General features: G+C 48.0%; 1 protein-coding gene across 1 annotated transcript in view; it reads right to left on the bottom strand.

Annotated features, from left to right (window-relative positions):
• Positions 1 to 401: 401 nt before the first annotated feature.
• micu1 (mitochondrial calcium uptake 1) overlaps positions 402 to 16555 on the bottom strand; it is a 108357-nt gene continuing 92203 nt past the window's right edge. Inside the window, exons 12-13 of the mRNA XM_036946048.2 lie at positions 3412 to 3501; positions 402 to 3151 (exon numbers count right to left, since the gene is read on the bottom strand). Coding sequence (XP_036801943.2) covers positions 2988 to 3151; positions 3412 to 3501 — 254 coding nt within the window. The 3' untranslated portion in view covers positions 402 to 2987. The remainder of the gene's footprint in view (positions 3152 to 3411; positions 3502 to 16555) is intronic.

Consider the following 16555-nt stretch of genomic DNA (forward strand, 5'->3'; position numbering starts at 1 on the left):
GTGTATGTTAGGATGGTAAACGTTATAATAATTAAGGATGAAGCGTGAATTCATGCCAGGAATAATAAGTGTGAAGTTTGATTTCCTCCCTTCTGTAATCAGCAGCCAATGAGGTATTTTTCCTTTATTCATGTGTTTAATCGGGCACTGTTATAACGCCCGGCTAAACTGTTCATGTATGTCAGCACTTCAGAGTTATACCAAGCTAATAAGTCACTCGTAAGATGAGAAGGTTGTAAGAGTGTGTTTAACTGTATTTTCATTTACTTTATAGTTCTCACGGAAGGTGATAATTCTGACTAAATCTACAGAATAAAGCCGCCAGGTAAAAATCAAGGAACGGTTGCTGGAGGGAGCTACGCGTCTAGCCAGGTCAAAGGTCAAAGAGGACAACGAGTCTATTCAGAAAAACAAACATCTTTAATAATACTCTGGTTGAACATCAGAATTATAAAGTCATTCAGTAATAATAACCCGCTCTCTGAAATAAAACAGGCCGGGATGGTAGCAGGGAATACTCCAACGGCTACTGTCTGTACAGTTGTAGAATATCTTCGAGACACATTAGATAGAGGGATAGAAGGACTGAGAGGATGAGAGAGAGATGGAACAGCCTCATAGAGAGACACATTAGATAGAGGGATAGAAGGACAGAGAGGATGAGAGAGATGGAAGAGGAGAGAGATGGAACAGCCTCATAGAGAGACACATTAGATAGAAGGACAGAGAGGATGAGAGAGAGATGGAAGAGGAGAGCGATGGAACAGCCTCATAGAGAGTCTGTACAGTTGCACAATATCTTCGAGACACATTAGATAGAGGGATAGAAGGACAGAGGATGAGAGAGATGGAACATCCTCATAGAGAGACACATTAGATAGAGGGATAGAAGGACAGAGGATGAGAGAGATGGAAGAGGAGAGAGATGGAACAGCCTCATAGAGAGACACCTATTTTAGAGAGACATTCCACATGATTTAAACGAATCCTTTAACCTTTGAATTGAGGGAGTAACAGGATTTCTTGTGTTTTGCAGTCAAACATAAATCCTCTAAAGTATAACGAGGGTTTATAAAATGCTGTTTAATCCTTATTCAGGAAAAAAGGTTGTGTTTGTTTACATTACATTCGCCAAGACAATTACTACAAATCGCAAAACAATAAATATACAAGACTATAACTCCCATCCCCTAATAATACCCATGATGCATTGCGGAGCGCCGTCCATGGAAAGCCTTTTAGGACAAACTGCCGCGTCAGCATCTCAAAATGGCACCCTATTCCCTATGTAGTGCACTACTTTAGACCAGGGCCCTATGGGGAATGGCACCCTATTCCCCATGTAGTGCACTACGCTTGACCAGGGCCCATAAGAAGACCCATAGGGTTCTCGTCTAAAGTAGTGCACTACATAGGGAATAGGGTGCCATTCCCCATAGGGCCCTGGTCTAAAGGAGTGCCCTACATAGGGAATAGGGTGCCATTCCCCATAGGGCCCTGGTCTAAAGGAGTGCCCTACATAGGGAATAGGGTGCCATTCCCCATAGGGCCCTGGTCTAAAGTAGTGCACTACATAGGGAATAGGGTGCCATTCCCCATAGGGCCCTGGTCTAAAGGAGTGCCCTACATAGGGAATAGGGTGCCATTCCCCATAGGGCCCTGGTCTAAAGTAGTGCACTACATAGGGAATAGGGTGCCATTCCCCATAGGGCCCTGGTCTACAGTAGTGCACTACATAGGGAATAGGGTGTCATTTGGGATGAAAGAACCATATTGTAGTAACATGATTGATTATGTTTAAGCCAGAGGTGATGTCATAATGAGTTTGATGTCTTTAATTGGTGTGAACAGATATGAGTTATTACGCCTATTGTCGCCAATTAACTATATGCTTTTAATCCGAGACACAGAGACAGAGACAGAGAGAGAGCGAGACAGAGAGAGACACAGAGAGACAGAGAGAGAGACAGAGACAGAGACAGACAGAGAGACACAGAGAGAGAGAGAGACACAGAGAGCGAGAGAGAGACACAGACACAGAGAGAGAGACACACAGAGAGAGAGACACAGAGAGAGAGACACAGAGAGAGAGAGAGAGAGACACACAGAGCGAGAGAGAGAGACACAGAGCGAGAGAGAGAGACACAGAGCGAGAGACACAGAGAGAGAGAGAGAGACACAGAGAGAGAGAGAGAGACACAGAGAGAGAGAAAGAGAGACACAGAGAGAGAGAGAGACAGAGAGAGAGAGAGAGACACAGAGAGAGAGAGAGAGAGACACAGAGAGAGAGAGAGAGAGACACAGAGAGAGAGAGACAGACACAGAGAGCGAGAGACAGAGAGAGAGACACACAGAGAGAGACACACAGAGAGAGACACACAGAGAGAGAGAGACACACAGAGAGAGAGAGACACACAGAGAGAGAGAGAGACACACAGAGAGAGAGACACAGAGAGAGAGAGAGACACACAGAGAGAGAGAGACACACAGAGAGAGAGAGACACAGAGAGAGAGAGAGACACAGAGAGAGACACACAGAGAGAGAGACACAGAGAGAGAGAGAGACACACACAGAGAGAGAGAGAGACAGAGAGAGAGAGACACAGAGAGAGAGAGACACAGAGAGAGAGAGACACAGAGAGAGAGACACAGAGAGAGAGACACAGAGAGACACAGAGAGAGAGACACAGAGAGAGAGACACACAGAGAGAGACACAGAGAGAGAGACACAGAAAGAGACACACAGAGAGAGACACACAGAGAGAGACACACAGAGAGAGACACACAGAGAGAGACACACAGAGAGAGACACACAGAGAGAGACACAGAGAGCCAGAAGACGTCATCGACGGTTAGAGTTGTGTGGAGGAGCAGCTTCCTTTTCGTCACTCGAATACACACACTTGCATTCTCACGCCTGCCCAAGCACACACACATCCCTCCCATCCTTAATGCTGCTTGGGCATGACACACACACACACAGGTGTCTAATTCTGTTTTGGCATGGCGAAGTCCCATGCGGTGTCTTGGGCACACTTCACCATGGCTCGTACCAACCGGGTGAAACCCATGTCTTTAGGTTTCTCTAGACCTCGCATCAGGCGCTGCTTCATTATGGCTATAAACTCCTTATTACTCAGTTCTCCATTACCTAGGGGGAGGGAGGGAGGGAGGGAGCAGAGAGAGGTAGGGAGGGAAGGAGGAGGGGTGGAGGGAGAGGGAGGGAGGGAAGGAGGAGGGAGCAGAGGGAGGGAGGGAAGGAGGAGGGAGCAGAGAGAGGTAGGGGGAGAGAGGAGTGAGAGATAGTTGTATTAGGGGGGAGATAGTATTATTAGTTAACAAAATATATTGAGAGAAAGCATCTCGCATTAATATAAACATGGAACAATGAACACACAAACACCTACTCACCATCGCAGTCGAACAGAGCGAACACGACGTCACACACATGATCCGACAGCTCCACTTTAGCCACCGTACGAGCCACCTGCTTCATCGTGGCTGAGAGAGAGATGGAAGAGGAGAGAATGATAGAAGATAGAGGGATAGAGGATGAGAGAGAGAGATGGAAGAGGAGAGAGAATGATAGAAGATAGAGGGATAGAGGATGAGAGAGAGAGATGGAAGAGGAGAGAGAATGATAGAAGATAGAGGGATAGAGGATGAGAGAGAGAAAGATGGAAGAGGAGAGAGAATGATAGAAGATAGAGGGATAGAGAGGATGAGAGAGAGATGGAAGAGGAGAGAGGGATAGCAGGACAGAGAGGATGAGAGAGAGAGATGGAAGAGGAGAGAGGGATAGCAGGACAGAGAGGATGAGAGAGAATGTTAAATACAACGTCTCAGTGTTATATACACCCCCCCCCTCGGGAGGTGGGGGAGATTGTTGGCTTCTACTTGACGGGTCAGGAGGAGTAACGTTCCCTTGAAAGCTTTGACAAAGGCTGTACATCTGACGTGCAAAATGTCCCTTGTAGTTTGGAATTCAGGTAATTCATGGAGGGTCATGATGCCCACGGAAGGTTAATTTTTTTTTTTTTTTTTTTTTAAATCAGCCAACCATTCTTTATGTTTCAGTTGAGGCAAATCCACATATTTTCCTTTCATTCGGAAAAACTCAAACCATCTCAGACTTCAGGTCCCCCCACACCCTTTTAAAGCACCTTCCCCCAAACTCGGCCATCTCACGTTGGTGTGCATTCTCCCTCAGCGAACGCCTTGCCGTGTTTAGCAATTTTGTGGGACAGTACATAGCTAGCTCTCACAATTCCCTTTGTTTACTGAATGCAGTTTTTGTGAAAAGTCCTTGCTGCTTTTGCAACTTGAGAAAGCAACTCTTTGGATGCACCTGTCCTCTGCTCAGAAGACACATTCCTGTATTTCTCTGCGTGCTTCGTCTGGAGGTGTCGGGACAAGTTGTAGTCTTTCAAGACAGCGATGCTTTCTTTGCACACAGCTGATACCTCAAAAAAAGACATATTTCCATGTCCACTCTTGCTGGAACACCCTACATTCATTGTCAACTTCTTTGAAAAAAACAAACAATTTTGCCGCAATTTCTAGCTAGCTACTATTTGTAACTGTGCCGTGTGTGTCAGCCCGTCAGTCGATATTTATTACACTCCTTGAAAATAAATGTCCCACAAGAGGTGGGAGTTAAATCATTACACAAAGGTGAATATTCATTGGGATTTTAATTTGAATAACACACAAAAAAAATAAAAAAATGTACTAATCGCAACTTCTTTAGATCCGTGGGCTGCACTGAATCAGGTCGCCAGTATTTGCCCAGGCCTGGTCTAGAATGCCATTGTCTGCTGTTGCGCTAAGATTTCCTTTCAACAGGAACTAAAGAGCCCGAACCGAAACGAAAAACAGCCCCAGACCATTATTACTCCTCCATAAAACTTTACAGTTGGCACTAAGCATTGTGGCAGGTAGCGTTCTCCTGGCATCTGTCAAACCCAGATTTGTTCGTCAGAGTGTCAGACGGTGAAGCGTGATTCATCACTCCAGAGAGCGTTTCCACTGCTCCAAAGTCCAATGGCAGCAAGCTTCACACTACTCCAGCCGACGCTTGGCAATGCTCATGGTGATCTTAGGCTTGTGTGCGGCTGCTCGGCCATGGAAACCCATTTCATGAAGCTCCTGACAAACAGTTATTGTGCTGATGTTGCTTCCAGAGGCAGTTTGGAACTCAGTAGTGAGTATTGCGCAACCGAGGACAGACAATTTTTACACACTTCAGTACCACTTCACGGTTGAGCTGTTGTTACTTCTAGATGTTTCCACTTCACAACAACAGCCCTTACAGTTGACCAGGGCAAAACATTTTACTAACGGACTTGTTGGAAAAGTGGCATCCTATGATGGTCCCACGTTGAAAGTCACTGAGCTCTTCCGTAAAGGCCATTCTACTGCCAATGTTGGTCTATGGAGATTGCATGGCTGTGTGCTCGATTTTATACACCTGTCAGCAAAAAGGGTGTGGCTGAAACGGCCCGAAACAGCTAATTTGAAGAGAAGAGACTTAAGGAAAGATTTGACTATGAACAGACCCAGTGAGCATAGCCTTGCTATTGAGAAAGGCAGCCGTAGGCAGACATGGCTCTCAAGAGAAGACAGGCTATGTGCTCACTGCCCACAAAATGAGGTGGAAACTGAGCTGCATTTCCTAACCTCCTGCCAAACGCATGACCAATATTAGAGACACATATTTCCCTCAGATTACACATACCCACAAAATAATTTTAAAAATAAACCCGATTTTGATAAACTCCCATATCTACTGGGTGAAATTCCACAGTGTTTCATCACGAGAAAAGGTCAACCAGTGAAGAACAAACACCATTGTAAATACAACCCATATTTATGTTGATTTATTTTCCCTTTTGTACTTTAACCGTTTGCACAGATAGAGAGACAGAGATTGAGAGAGAGAGAAAGAGAGAGAGAAACGGAGAGAGAGAGAGAGACAGAGATTGAGAGAGAGAGAAACAGAGAGAGAGAGAGAGAGACAGATTGAGAGAGAGAGACAGAGATTGAGAGAGAGAGAAACAGAGAGAGAGAGAGAGAGAGAGACAGATTGAGAGAGAGAGAGACAGAGATTGAGAGAGAAACAGAGATTGTAAATACAACCCATATTTATGTTTATTTATTTTCCCTTTTGTACTTGAACTATTTTCACATAATATTTGAAATGTCTTTACACTTTTGTGAGTGTAATGTTTACTGTTCATTTTCATTATCTATTTCACTTGCTTTGGCAATGTTAACATATGTTTCACATGCCAATAAAGCCCATTGGTTTGAGACAGAGGGGAAGAGAAGGAGAGGTGTAAAGAGAGCGAGAGAGAGAACAAAAGGGAGGGATGGGAGAGAAATCAAGCCACATGCTTCATAGCGGTTGAGGGAGGAGAGAGAACGAGAAAAGGAAGATTTTGCATGACTGCAGAGAGTAAACTAATAAATAGTTTTAAAAAGAAATACAGAGTGGACACATGAACAGGAGTCGGAGGCAGCTGGGATCAATAACATAGACCCTAGAGGAGAGGAAGAGAGATAGGCTGCCTAGCTAGCAGACAAACAGCCCGTGGGTCAGAAGAGAATAGTAGAGGTACTGTGAAAAAACAATTATTAAAGGTGATAAAATATATCTTTAGTCTCTATGAGGACCATTGATCACAACACCAGAGAGAAAGGAAACAGGGAGAGAGAGAGAGAGAGACAGACGGCGAGAGAAAGCGAGAGAGAGAGAGACAGACGGCGAGAGAGAGAGAGACAGCGAGAGAGAGAGAGACAGCGAGAGAGACAGCGAGAGAGAGAGAGAGACAGCGAGAGAAAGCGATAGAGAGAGAGACAGACGGCGAGAGAGAGAGAGAGACAGCGAGAGCGAGACAGAGAGAGACAGCGAGAGAGACAGTGAGAGAGACAGCGAGAGAGAGAGAGAGACAGCGAGAGAAAGCGATAGAGAGAGAGACAGACGGCGAGAGAGAGAGAGACAGCGAGAGCGAGAGAGACAGCGAGAGCAAGCAAGAGAGAGAGAGAGAGAGAGAGAGAGAGAGAGAGAGAGAGAGAGAGAGAGAGAGAGAGAGAGAGAGAGAGAGAGAGACAGCAAGAGAGAGAGACAGCAAGAGTTTCCAGAATTGAAGAAAAATAATTATTGGAAAAACTATGCACTCTCCAACCCCAAAAGGCCTGTGGTGCTGATGGTATTTTAAATGAAATGATCAAATATACAGACCACAAATTCAAATTGGCTATACTCAAACTCTTCAACATTATCCTCACTGCAGGTATTTCCCCCGATATTTGGAACCAGGGATTGATCACACCAATCTATAAAAATGGAGACAAATTTGACCCAAAATAGGAATTTGCGTTAACAGCAACTTGGGGAAAATTCTCTGCAGTATTATAAATAGTAGACTACATAATTTCCTTGACGAACACAACGTCCTGAGCAGAAGCCAGATTGGATTTCTAAAAACACATCGTACAACAGACCACATTTACACCCTCCACACTCTAATTGATAAACAAGTAAACCAAAACAAAGGAAAAATCTACTCGTGTTTTGTAGATTTCAAGAAAGCATTCGATTCAATTTGGCACCATGGTCTTTTTTATAAACTAATAGAAAGGGGTATTGGAGGGAAAACATATGATACTATTAAATCAATGTACACTAAAAACAAATGTCTGGTTAAAATTGGCAACAAGCAAACAGACTTCTTCTCTCAGGGACGTGGAGTGAAACAGGGCTGCCCAATAAGTCCAACACTATTTAACATCTACATGAATTAATTAACAACAAGCAAACAGACTTCTTCTCTCAGGGACGTGGAGTGAAACAGGGCTGCCCAATAAGTCCAACACTATTTAACATCTACATTAATGAATTAACAACAAGCAAACAGACTTCTTCTCTCAGGGACGGGGAGTGAAACAGGGCTGCCCAATAAGTCCAACACTATTTAACATCTACATTAATGAATTAACAACAAGCAAACAGAATTCTTCTCTCAGGGACGGGGAGTGAAACAGGGCTGCCCAATAAGTCCAACACTATTTAACATCTACATTAATGAATTAACAACAAGCAAACAGACTTCTTCTCTCAGGGACATTAATGAATTGGCAAAAAACATTAGAAGAATCGGCAGCACCTGGTATCACCCTACACAACACTGAAATCAAGTGTCTGCTGTACGCAGACGACCTGATGCTACTGTCTCCCACTAAGGAGGGTCTGCTGTAGACAGATGACCTGATGCTGCTGTCTCCCACTAAGGAGGGTCTGCTGTAGACAGATGACCTGATGCTACTGTCTCCCACTAAGGAGGGTCTGCTGTAGACAGATGACCTGATGCTGCTGTCTCCCACTAAGGAGGGTCTGCTGTAGACAGATGACCTGATGCTACTGTCTCCCACTAAGGAGGGTCTGCTGTAGACAGATGACCTGATGCTGCTGTCTCCCACTAAGGAGGGTCTGCTGTAGACAGATGACCTGATGCTGCTGTCTCCCACTAAAGAAGGGTCACAAGCAGCACCTAGATCATCTTCACAGGTTCTGTCAGACCTGGGCTCTGACCGTTAACCACAGGTTCTGTCAGACCTGGGCTCTGACCGTTAACCACAAGTTCTGTCGGACCTGGGCTCTGACCGTTAACCACAGGTTCTGTCAGACCTGGGCTCTGACCGTTAACCACAGGTTCTGTCAGACCTGGGCTCTGACCGTTAACCACAGGTTCTGTCAGACCTGGGCTCTGACCGTTAACCACAGGTTCTGGGTTCTGTCAGACCTGGGCTCTGACCGTTAACCACAGGTTCTGTCAGACCTGGGCTCTGACCGTTAACCACAGGTTCTGTCAGACCTGGGCTCTGACCGTTAACCACAGGTTCTGTCAGACCTGGGCTCTGACCGTTAACCACAGGTTCTGTCAGACCTGGGCTCTGACCGTTAACCACAGGTTCTGTCAGACCTGGACTCTGACCGTTAACCACAGGTTCTGTCAGACCTGGGCTCTGACCGTTAACCACAGGTTCTGTCAGACCTGGGCTCTGACCGTTAACCACAGGTTCTGTCAGACCTGGGCTCTGACCGTTAACCACAGGTTCTGTCAGACCTGGGCTCTGACCGTTAACCACAGGTTCTGTCAGACCTGGGCTCTGACCGTTAACCACAGGTTCTGTCAGACCTGGGCTCTGACCGTTAACCACAGGTTCTGTCAGACCTGGGCTCTGACCGTTAACCACAGGTTCTGTCAGACCTGGGCTCTGACCGTTAACCACAGGTTCTGTCAGACCTGGGTTCTGACCGTTAACCACAGGTTCTGTCAGACCTGGGTCCTGACCTTTAACCTAAAAAAAAACAAATATAATGATATTCCAAAAAGGTCCAGAAATCAGGATGACAAATATAAATTCTATTTGGACACAGTTCTAAAAGAACACACCAAAAATGACACATATGTAGGACTAAATATCAGCAACACAGGTATCTTTCACATGGCTGTGAATGAGCTGAGACAAAGCAAGAAGAGCATTCTATGCCATTAAAAGGAACATCAAAATCTAAATTCCTATTAGAATCTGGCTCAAAATGTTCCAATCAGTTATAGAACCTATTGCTCTATATGGCAGTGAAGTATGGGGTCCAATCTCTTATAATTAATTTACCAAATGGGACAAACATCCAATTGAAATACTGCATGCAGAGTTTTGCAAGACTGTATTGCAAGTGGAAAGAAAAACTCAAAATAACGCATGTAGAGCAGAATTGGGCCAGAATTGGGCCAGAATTGGGCCAATACCCAAAACAAGTGACCCCAAAGCATGCCATCACACAGCCCTACAATGTCAAGAGATGAAACAAGAGAAGAGTCCCCTCAGCCAGCTGGTTCTGAGGCTCAGTTCACAAACCCAAACCAACCCCATAGAGCCTCAGGACAGCACTCAGCCAGCTGGTTCTGAGGCTCAGTTCACAAACCCAAACCAACCCCATAGAGCCTCAGGACAACACTCAGCCAGCTGGTTCTGAGGCTCAGTTCACCAACCCAAACCAACCCCATAGAGCCTCAGGACAGCAGTCAGCCAGCTGGTTCTGAGGCTCAGTTCACCAACCCAAACCAACCCCATAGAGCCTCAGGACAGCAGTCAGCCAGCTGGTTCTGAGGCTCAGTTCACCAACTCAAACCAACCCCATAGAGCCTCAGGACAACACTCAGCCACCTGGTTCTGAGGCTCAGTTCACCAACCCAAACCAACCCCATAGAGCCTCAGGACAGCACTCAGCCCAGCTGGTTCTGAGGCTCAGTTCACCAACCCAAACCAACCCCATAGAGCCTCAGGACAGCAGTCAGCCAGCTGGTTCTGAGGCTCAGTTCACCAACCCAAACCAACCCCATAGAGCCTCAGGACAGCACTCAGCCCAGCTGGTTCTGAGGCTCAGTTCACTAACCCAAACCAACCCCATAGAGCCTCAGGACAGCAGTCAGCCAGCTGGTTCTGAGGCTCAGTTCACCAACCCAAACCAACCCCATAGAGCCTCAGGACAGCACTCAGCCAGCTGGTTCTGAGGCTCAGTTCACCAACCCAAACCAACCCCATAGAGCCTCAGGACAGCAGTCAGCCAGCTGGTTCTGAGGCTCAGTTCACCAACCCAAACCAACCCCATAGAGCCTCAGGACAGCAGTCAGCCAGCTGGTTCTGAGGCTCAGTTCACCAACTCAAACCAACCCCATAGAGCCTCAGGACAGCACTCAGCCAGCTGGTTCTGAGGCTCAGTTCACTAAACCAAACCAACCCCATAGAGCCTCAGGACAGCACTCAGCCAGCTGGTTCTGATGCTCAGTTCACCAACCCAAACCAACCCCATAGAGCCTCAGGACAGCAGTCAGCCAGCTGGTTCTGAGGCTCAGTTCACCAACCCAAACCAACCCCATAGAGCCTCAGGACAGCAGTCAGCCAGCTGGTTCTGAGGCTCAGTTCACCAACTCAAACCAACCCCATAGAGCCTCAGGACAGCAGTCAGCCAGCTGGTTCTGAGGCTCAGTTCACCAACCCAAACCAACCCCATAGAGCCTCAGGACAGCACTCAGCCAGCTGGTTCTGAGGCTCAGTTCACTAACCCAAACCAACCCCATAGAGCCTCAGGACAGCAGTCAGCCAGCTGGTTCTGAGGCTCAGTTCACCAACCCAAACCAACCCCATAGAGCCTCAGGACAGCACTCAGCCCAGCTGGTTCTGAGGCTCAGTTCACCAACTCAAACCAACCCCATAGAGCCTCAGGACAACACTCAGCCAGCTGGTTCTGAGGCTCAGTTCACCAACCCAAACCAACCCCATAGAGCCTCAGGACAGCAGTCAGCCAGCTGGTTCTGAGGCTCAGTTCACCAACTCAAACCAACCCCATAGAGCCTCAGGACAGCAGTCAGCCAGCTGGTTCTGAGGCTCAGTTCACGAACCCAAACCAACCCCATAGAGCCTCAGGACAACACTCAGTCAGCTGGTTCTGAGACTCAGTTCACCAACTCAAACCAACCCCATAGAGCCTCAGGACAGCACTCAGCCAGCTGGTTCTGAGGCTCAGTTCACCAACCCAAACCAACCCCATAGAGCCTCAGGACAGCAGTCAGCCAGCTGGTTCTGAGGCTCAGTTCACCAACCCAAACCAACCCCATAGAGACTCAGGACAGCACTCAGCCAGCTGGTTCTGAGGCTCAGTTCACCAACCCAAACCAACCCCATAGAGCCTCAGGACAGCAGTCAGCCAGCTGGTTCTGAGGCTCAGTTCACCAACCCAAACCAACCCCATAGAGCCTCAGGACAGCAGTCAGCCAGCTGGTTCTGAGGCTCAGTTCACCAACCCAAACCAACCCCATAGAGCCTCAGGACAGCAGTCAGCCAGCTGGTTCTGAGGCCCAACCCCATAGAGCCTCAGGACAGCAGTCAGCCAGCTGGTTCTGAGGCTCAGTTCACCAACCCAAACCAACCCCATAGAGCCTCAGGACAGCACTCAGAAAATCTGGACCAACCAAATCATCACAAAATAAAAATAAAAATATATCACCAATTGGAAAGACACCACAACACATCTAAGTAAACTTCAATGGTATTTGTCTCTAAACAGACAGTAGATGGTGGCAGACTATGTGACCACTGTGACTGATAGAAAACTGAGGAAAACATTGACTAGGTACAGACTCAGTGAACACAGTCTGGCTATAGAGACCGGAAGTCACAGACCAACCTGGCTTCCCAGAGAGGACAGTCTGGCTATAGAGACCGGTCGTCACAGACAAACCTGGCTGCCCAGAGAGGACAGTCTGGCTATAGAGACCGGTCGTCACAGACAAACCTGGCTGCCCAGAGAGGACAGTCTGGCTAAAGAGACCGGTCGTCACAGACAAACCTGGCTGCCCAGAGAGGACAGTCTGGCTATAGAGACCGGTCGTCACAGACAAACCTGGCTGCCCAGAGAGGACAGTCTGGCTATAGAGACCGGTCGTCACAGACAAACCTGGCTGCCCAGAGAGGACAGTCTGGCTATAGAGACAGGTCGTCACAGACAAACCTGGCTGCCCAGAGAGGACAGTCTGGCTATAGAGACCGGTCGTCACAGACAAACCTGGCTGCCCAGAGAGGACAGTCTGGCTATAGAGACCGGTCGTCACAGACCAACCTGGCTGCCCAGAGAGGACAGTCTGGCTATAGAGACCGGTCTTCACAGACAAACCTGGCTGCCCAGAGAGGACAGTCTGGCTATAGAGACCGGTCTTCACAGACAAACCTGGCTGCCCAGAGAGGACAGTCTGGCTATAGAGACCGGTCTTCACAGACAAACCTGGCTGCCCAGAGAGGACAGTCTGGCTATAGAGACCGGTCGTCACAGACCAACCTGGCTGCCCAGAGAGGACAGTCTGGCTATAGAGACCGGTCGTCACAGACAAACCTGGCTGCCCAGAGAGGACAGTCTGGCTATAGAGACCGGTCGTCACAGACAAACCTGGCTGCCCAGAGAGGACAGTCTGGCTATAGAGACCGGTCGTCATAGACAAACCTGGCTGCCCAGAGAGGACAGTCTGGCTATAGAGACCGGTCGTCACAGACAAACCTGGCTGCCCATAGAGGACAGTCTGGCTATAGAGACCGGTCGTCACAGACAAACCTGGCTGCCCATAGAGGACAGTCTGGCTATAGAGACCGGTCGTCACAGACAAACTTGGCTGCCCAGAGAGGACAGTCTGGCTATAGAGACCGGTCGTCACAGACAAACCTGGCTGCCCAGAGAGGACAGTCTGGCTATAGAGACCGGTCGTCACAGACACACCTGGCTGCCCAGAGAGGACAGTCTGGCTATAGAGACCGGTCGTCACAGACAAACCTGGCTGCCCAGAGAGGACAGTCTGGCTATAGAGACCGGTCGTCACAGACAAACCTGGCTGCCCAGAGAGGACAGTCTGGCTATAGAGACCGGTCTTCACAGACAAACCTGGCTGCCCAGAGAGGACAGTCTGGCTATAGAGACCGGTCGTCACAGACAAACCTGGCTGTCCAGAGAGGACAGTCTGGCTATAGAGACCGGTCGTCACAGACAAACCTGGCTGCCCAGAGAGGACAGTCTGGCTATAGAGACCGGTCGTCACAGACAAACCTGGCTGCCCAGAGAGGACAGTCTGGCTATAGAGACCGGTCTTCACAGACAAACCTGGCTGCCCAGAGAGGACAGTCTGGCTATAGAGACCGGTCGTCACAGACCAACCTGGCTTCCCAGAGAGGACAGTCTGGCTATAGAGACCGGTCGTCACAGACAAACCTGGCTGCCCAGAGAGGACAGTCTGGCTATAGAGACCGGTCGTCACAGACCAACCTGGCTGCCCAGAGAGGACAGTCTGGCTATAGAGACCGGTCGTCACAGACCAACCTGGCTTCCCAGAGAGGACAGTCTGGCTATAGAGACCGGTCGTCACAGACAAACCTGGCTGCCCAGAGAGGACAGTCTGTGCTCACTCTGCTCCAGGGGAGAGGTAGAGACAGAGCTGCATTTCCTATTACACTGTGACAAATACTCAGACCTAAGAGAATATTTCTTTCCCCAAATTATAATTCAATACGAGAATTTGAAACTATAAAAGATGAAGAAAAAATTTTAATATTTATTGGGTGAAAAGCCAAAATGTGCAGTATTGGCAGCCGAATATGTGTCCTCCTGCCACAACCTGAGGGACAGCCAGTGAAAAGTGCAAAGTAATGTTGACAATATTTCCCATCTTGTTTTGTTTTGTCTTTCATACCAGGTCATGTGTCTTCTCAGTCATGTTGACACTGGTCTACTACCAGGTCATGTGTCTTCTCAGTCATGTTGACACTGGTCTACTACCAGGTCATGTGTCTTCTCAGTCATGTTGACACTGATCTACTACCAGGTCATGTGTCTTCTCAGTCATGTTGACACTGGTCCACTACCACGCCATGTGTCTTCTCAGTCATGTTGACACTGATCTACTACCAGGTCATGTGTCTTCTCAGTCATGTTGACACTGATCTACTACCAGGTCATGTGTCTTCTCAGTCATGTTGACACTGATCTACTACCAGGTCATGTGTCTTCTCAGTCATGTTGACACTGATCTACTACCAGGTCATGTGTCTTCTCAGTCATGTTGACACTGGTCCACTACCAGGTCATGTGTCTTCTCAGTCATGTTGACACTGATCTACTACCAGGTCATGTGTCTTCTCAGTCATGTTGACACTGATCTACTACCAGGTCATGTGTCTTCTCAGTCATGTTGACACTGGTCCACTACCACGCCATGTGTCTTCTCAGTCATGTTGACACTGGTCTACTACCAGGTCATGTGTCTTCTCAGTCATGTTGACACTGATCTACTACCAGGCCATGTGTCTTCTCAGTCATGTTGACACTGATCTACTACCAGGTCATGTGTCTTCTCAGTCATGTTGACACTGATCTACTACCAGGCCATGTGTCTTCTCAGTCATGTTGACACTGATCTACTACCAGGTCATGTGTCTTCTCAGTCATGTTGACACTGATCTACTACCAGGTCATGTGTCTTCTCAGTCATGTTGACACTGATCTACTACCAGGTCATGTGTCTTCTCAGTCATGTTGACACTGGTCCACTACCATGTCATGTGTCTTCTCAGTCATGTTGACACTGATCTACTACCAGGTCATGTGTCTTCTCAGTCATGTTGACACTGGTCCACTACCACGCCATGTGTCTTCTCAGTCATGTTGACACTGATCTACTACCAGGTCATGTGTCTTCTCAGTCATGTTGACACTGATCTACTACCAGGTCATGTGTCTTCTCAGTCATGTTGACACTGATCTACTACCAGGTCATGTGTCTTCTCAGTCATGTTGACACTGGTCTACTACCAGGTCATGTGTCTTCTCAGTCATGTTGAGACTGATCTACTACCAGGTCATGTGTCTTCTCAGTCAGTTTGAGACTGATCCACTACCAGGTCATGTGTCTTCTCAGTCATGTTGACACTGGTCTACTACCAGGTCATGTGTCTCCTCAGTCATGTTGACACGGGTCTACTACCAGGTCATGTGTCTTCTCAGTCATGTTGACACTGGTCCACTACCAGGTCATGTGTCTTCTCAGTCATGTTGACACTGGTCTACTACCAGGTCATGTGTCTTCTCAGTCATGTTGACACTGGTCTACTACCAGGTCATGTGTCTTCTCAGTCATGTTGACACTGGTCTACTACCACGTCATGTGTCTTCTCAGTCATGTTGACACTGGTCTACTACCAGGTCATGTGTCTTCTCAGTCATGTTGACACTGGTCCACTACCACGTCATGTGTCTTCTCAGTCATGTTGACACTGGTCTACTACTAGGTCATGTGTCTTCTCTGTCATGTTGACACTGATCCACTACCAGGTCATGTGTCTTCTCAGTCATGTTGACACTGGTCCACTACCAGGTCATGTGTCTTCTCAGTCATCTTGGCTCTTTGTGAGGAACAGAGGTAGAAACAGCAGGAAAATCCTACCCTACTGTCTGTCTGTCTGTCTGTCTGTCTGTCTCACTCAAAGCAACAACCCAGAAGGATGATTTAGCATTTTAATTCCATTGTGATTCTATGAGAATGACTAGAGAAATGAGAGACTCTACGGGGAAGAACTGTAGAAACTGGTCCATCACAGCTTTTCAGACCTGCTGGTAGAAGATGTGCCAAACAAGCCGGAGATCCATGTTAAATGTGATCTTTTCCATATCAGATTTTGGACCCGGGTCCTCGTCCTCCACCCCCCCACTCGTCCTCCACCTCCCCCTCCCTCTCGTCCTCCACCTCCCCCTCCCTCTCGTCCTCCACCTCCCTCTCGTCCTCCACCTCCCTCTCGTCCTCCACCTCCCTCTCGTCCTCCACCTCCCTCTCGTCCCCCACCTCCCCCTCGTCCCCCACCTCCCCCTCGTCCCCCCCCCCCCCTCGGGGACTGGCTTGCAGGGGAAAGGTTGAGGGAGCCATATCCTTGCTGTTCTGTAGAAGCAGTAGCTAGT

Source organism: Oncorhynchus mykiss, chromosome 16, assembly GCF_057628025.1.
Source record: "Oncorhynchus mykiss isolate SJ-2025 chromosome 16, ASM5762802v1, whole genome shotgun sequence".
NCBI lineage: Eukaryota > Metazoa > Chordata > Actinopteri > Salmoniformes > Salmonidae > Oncorhynchus > Oncorhynchus mykiss.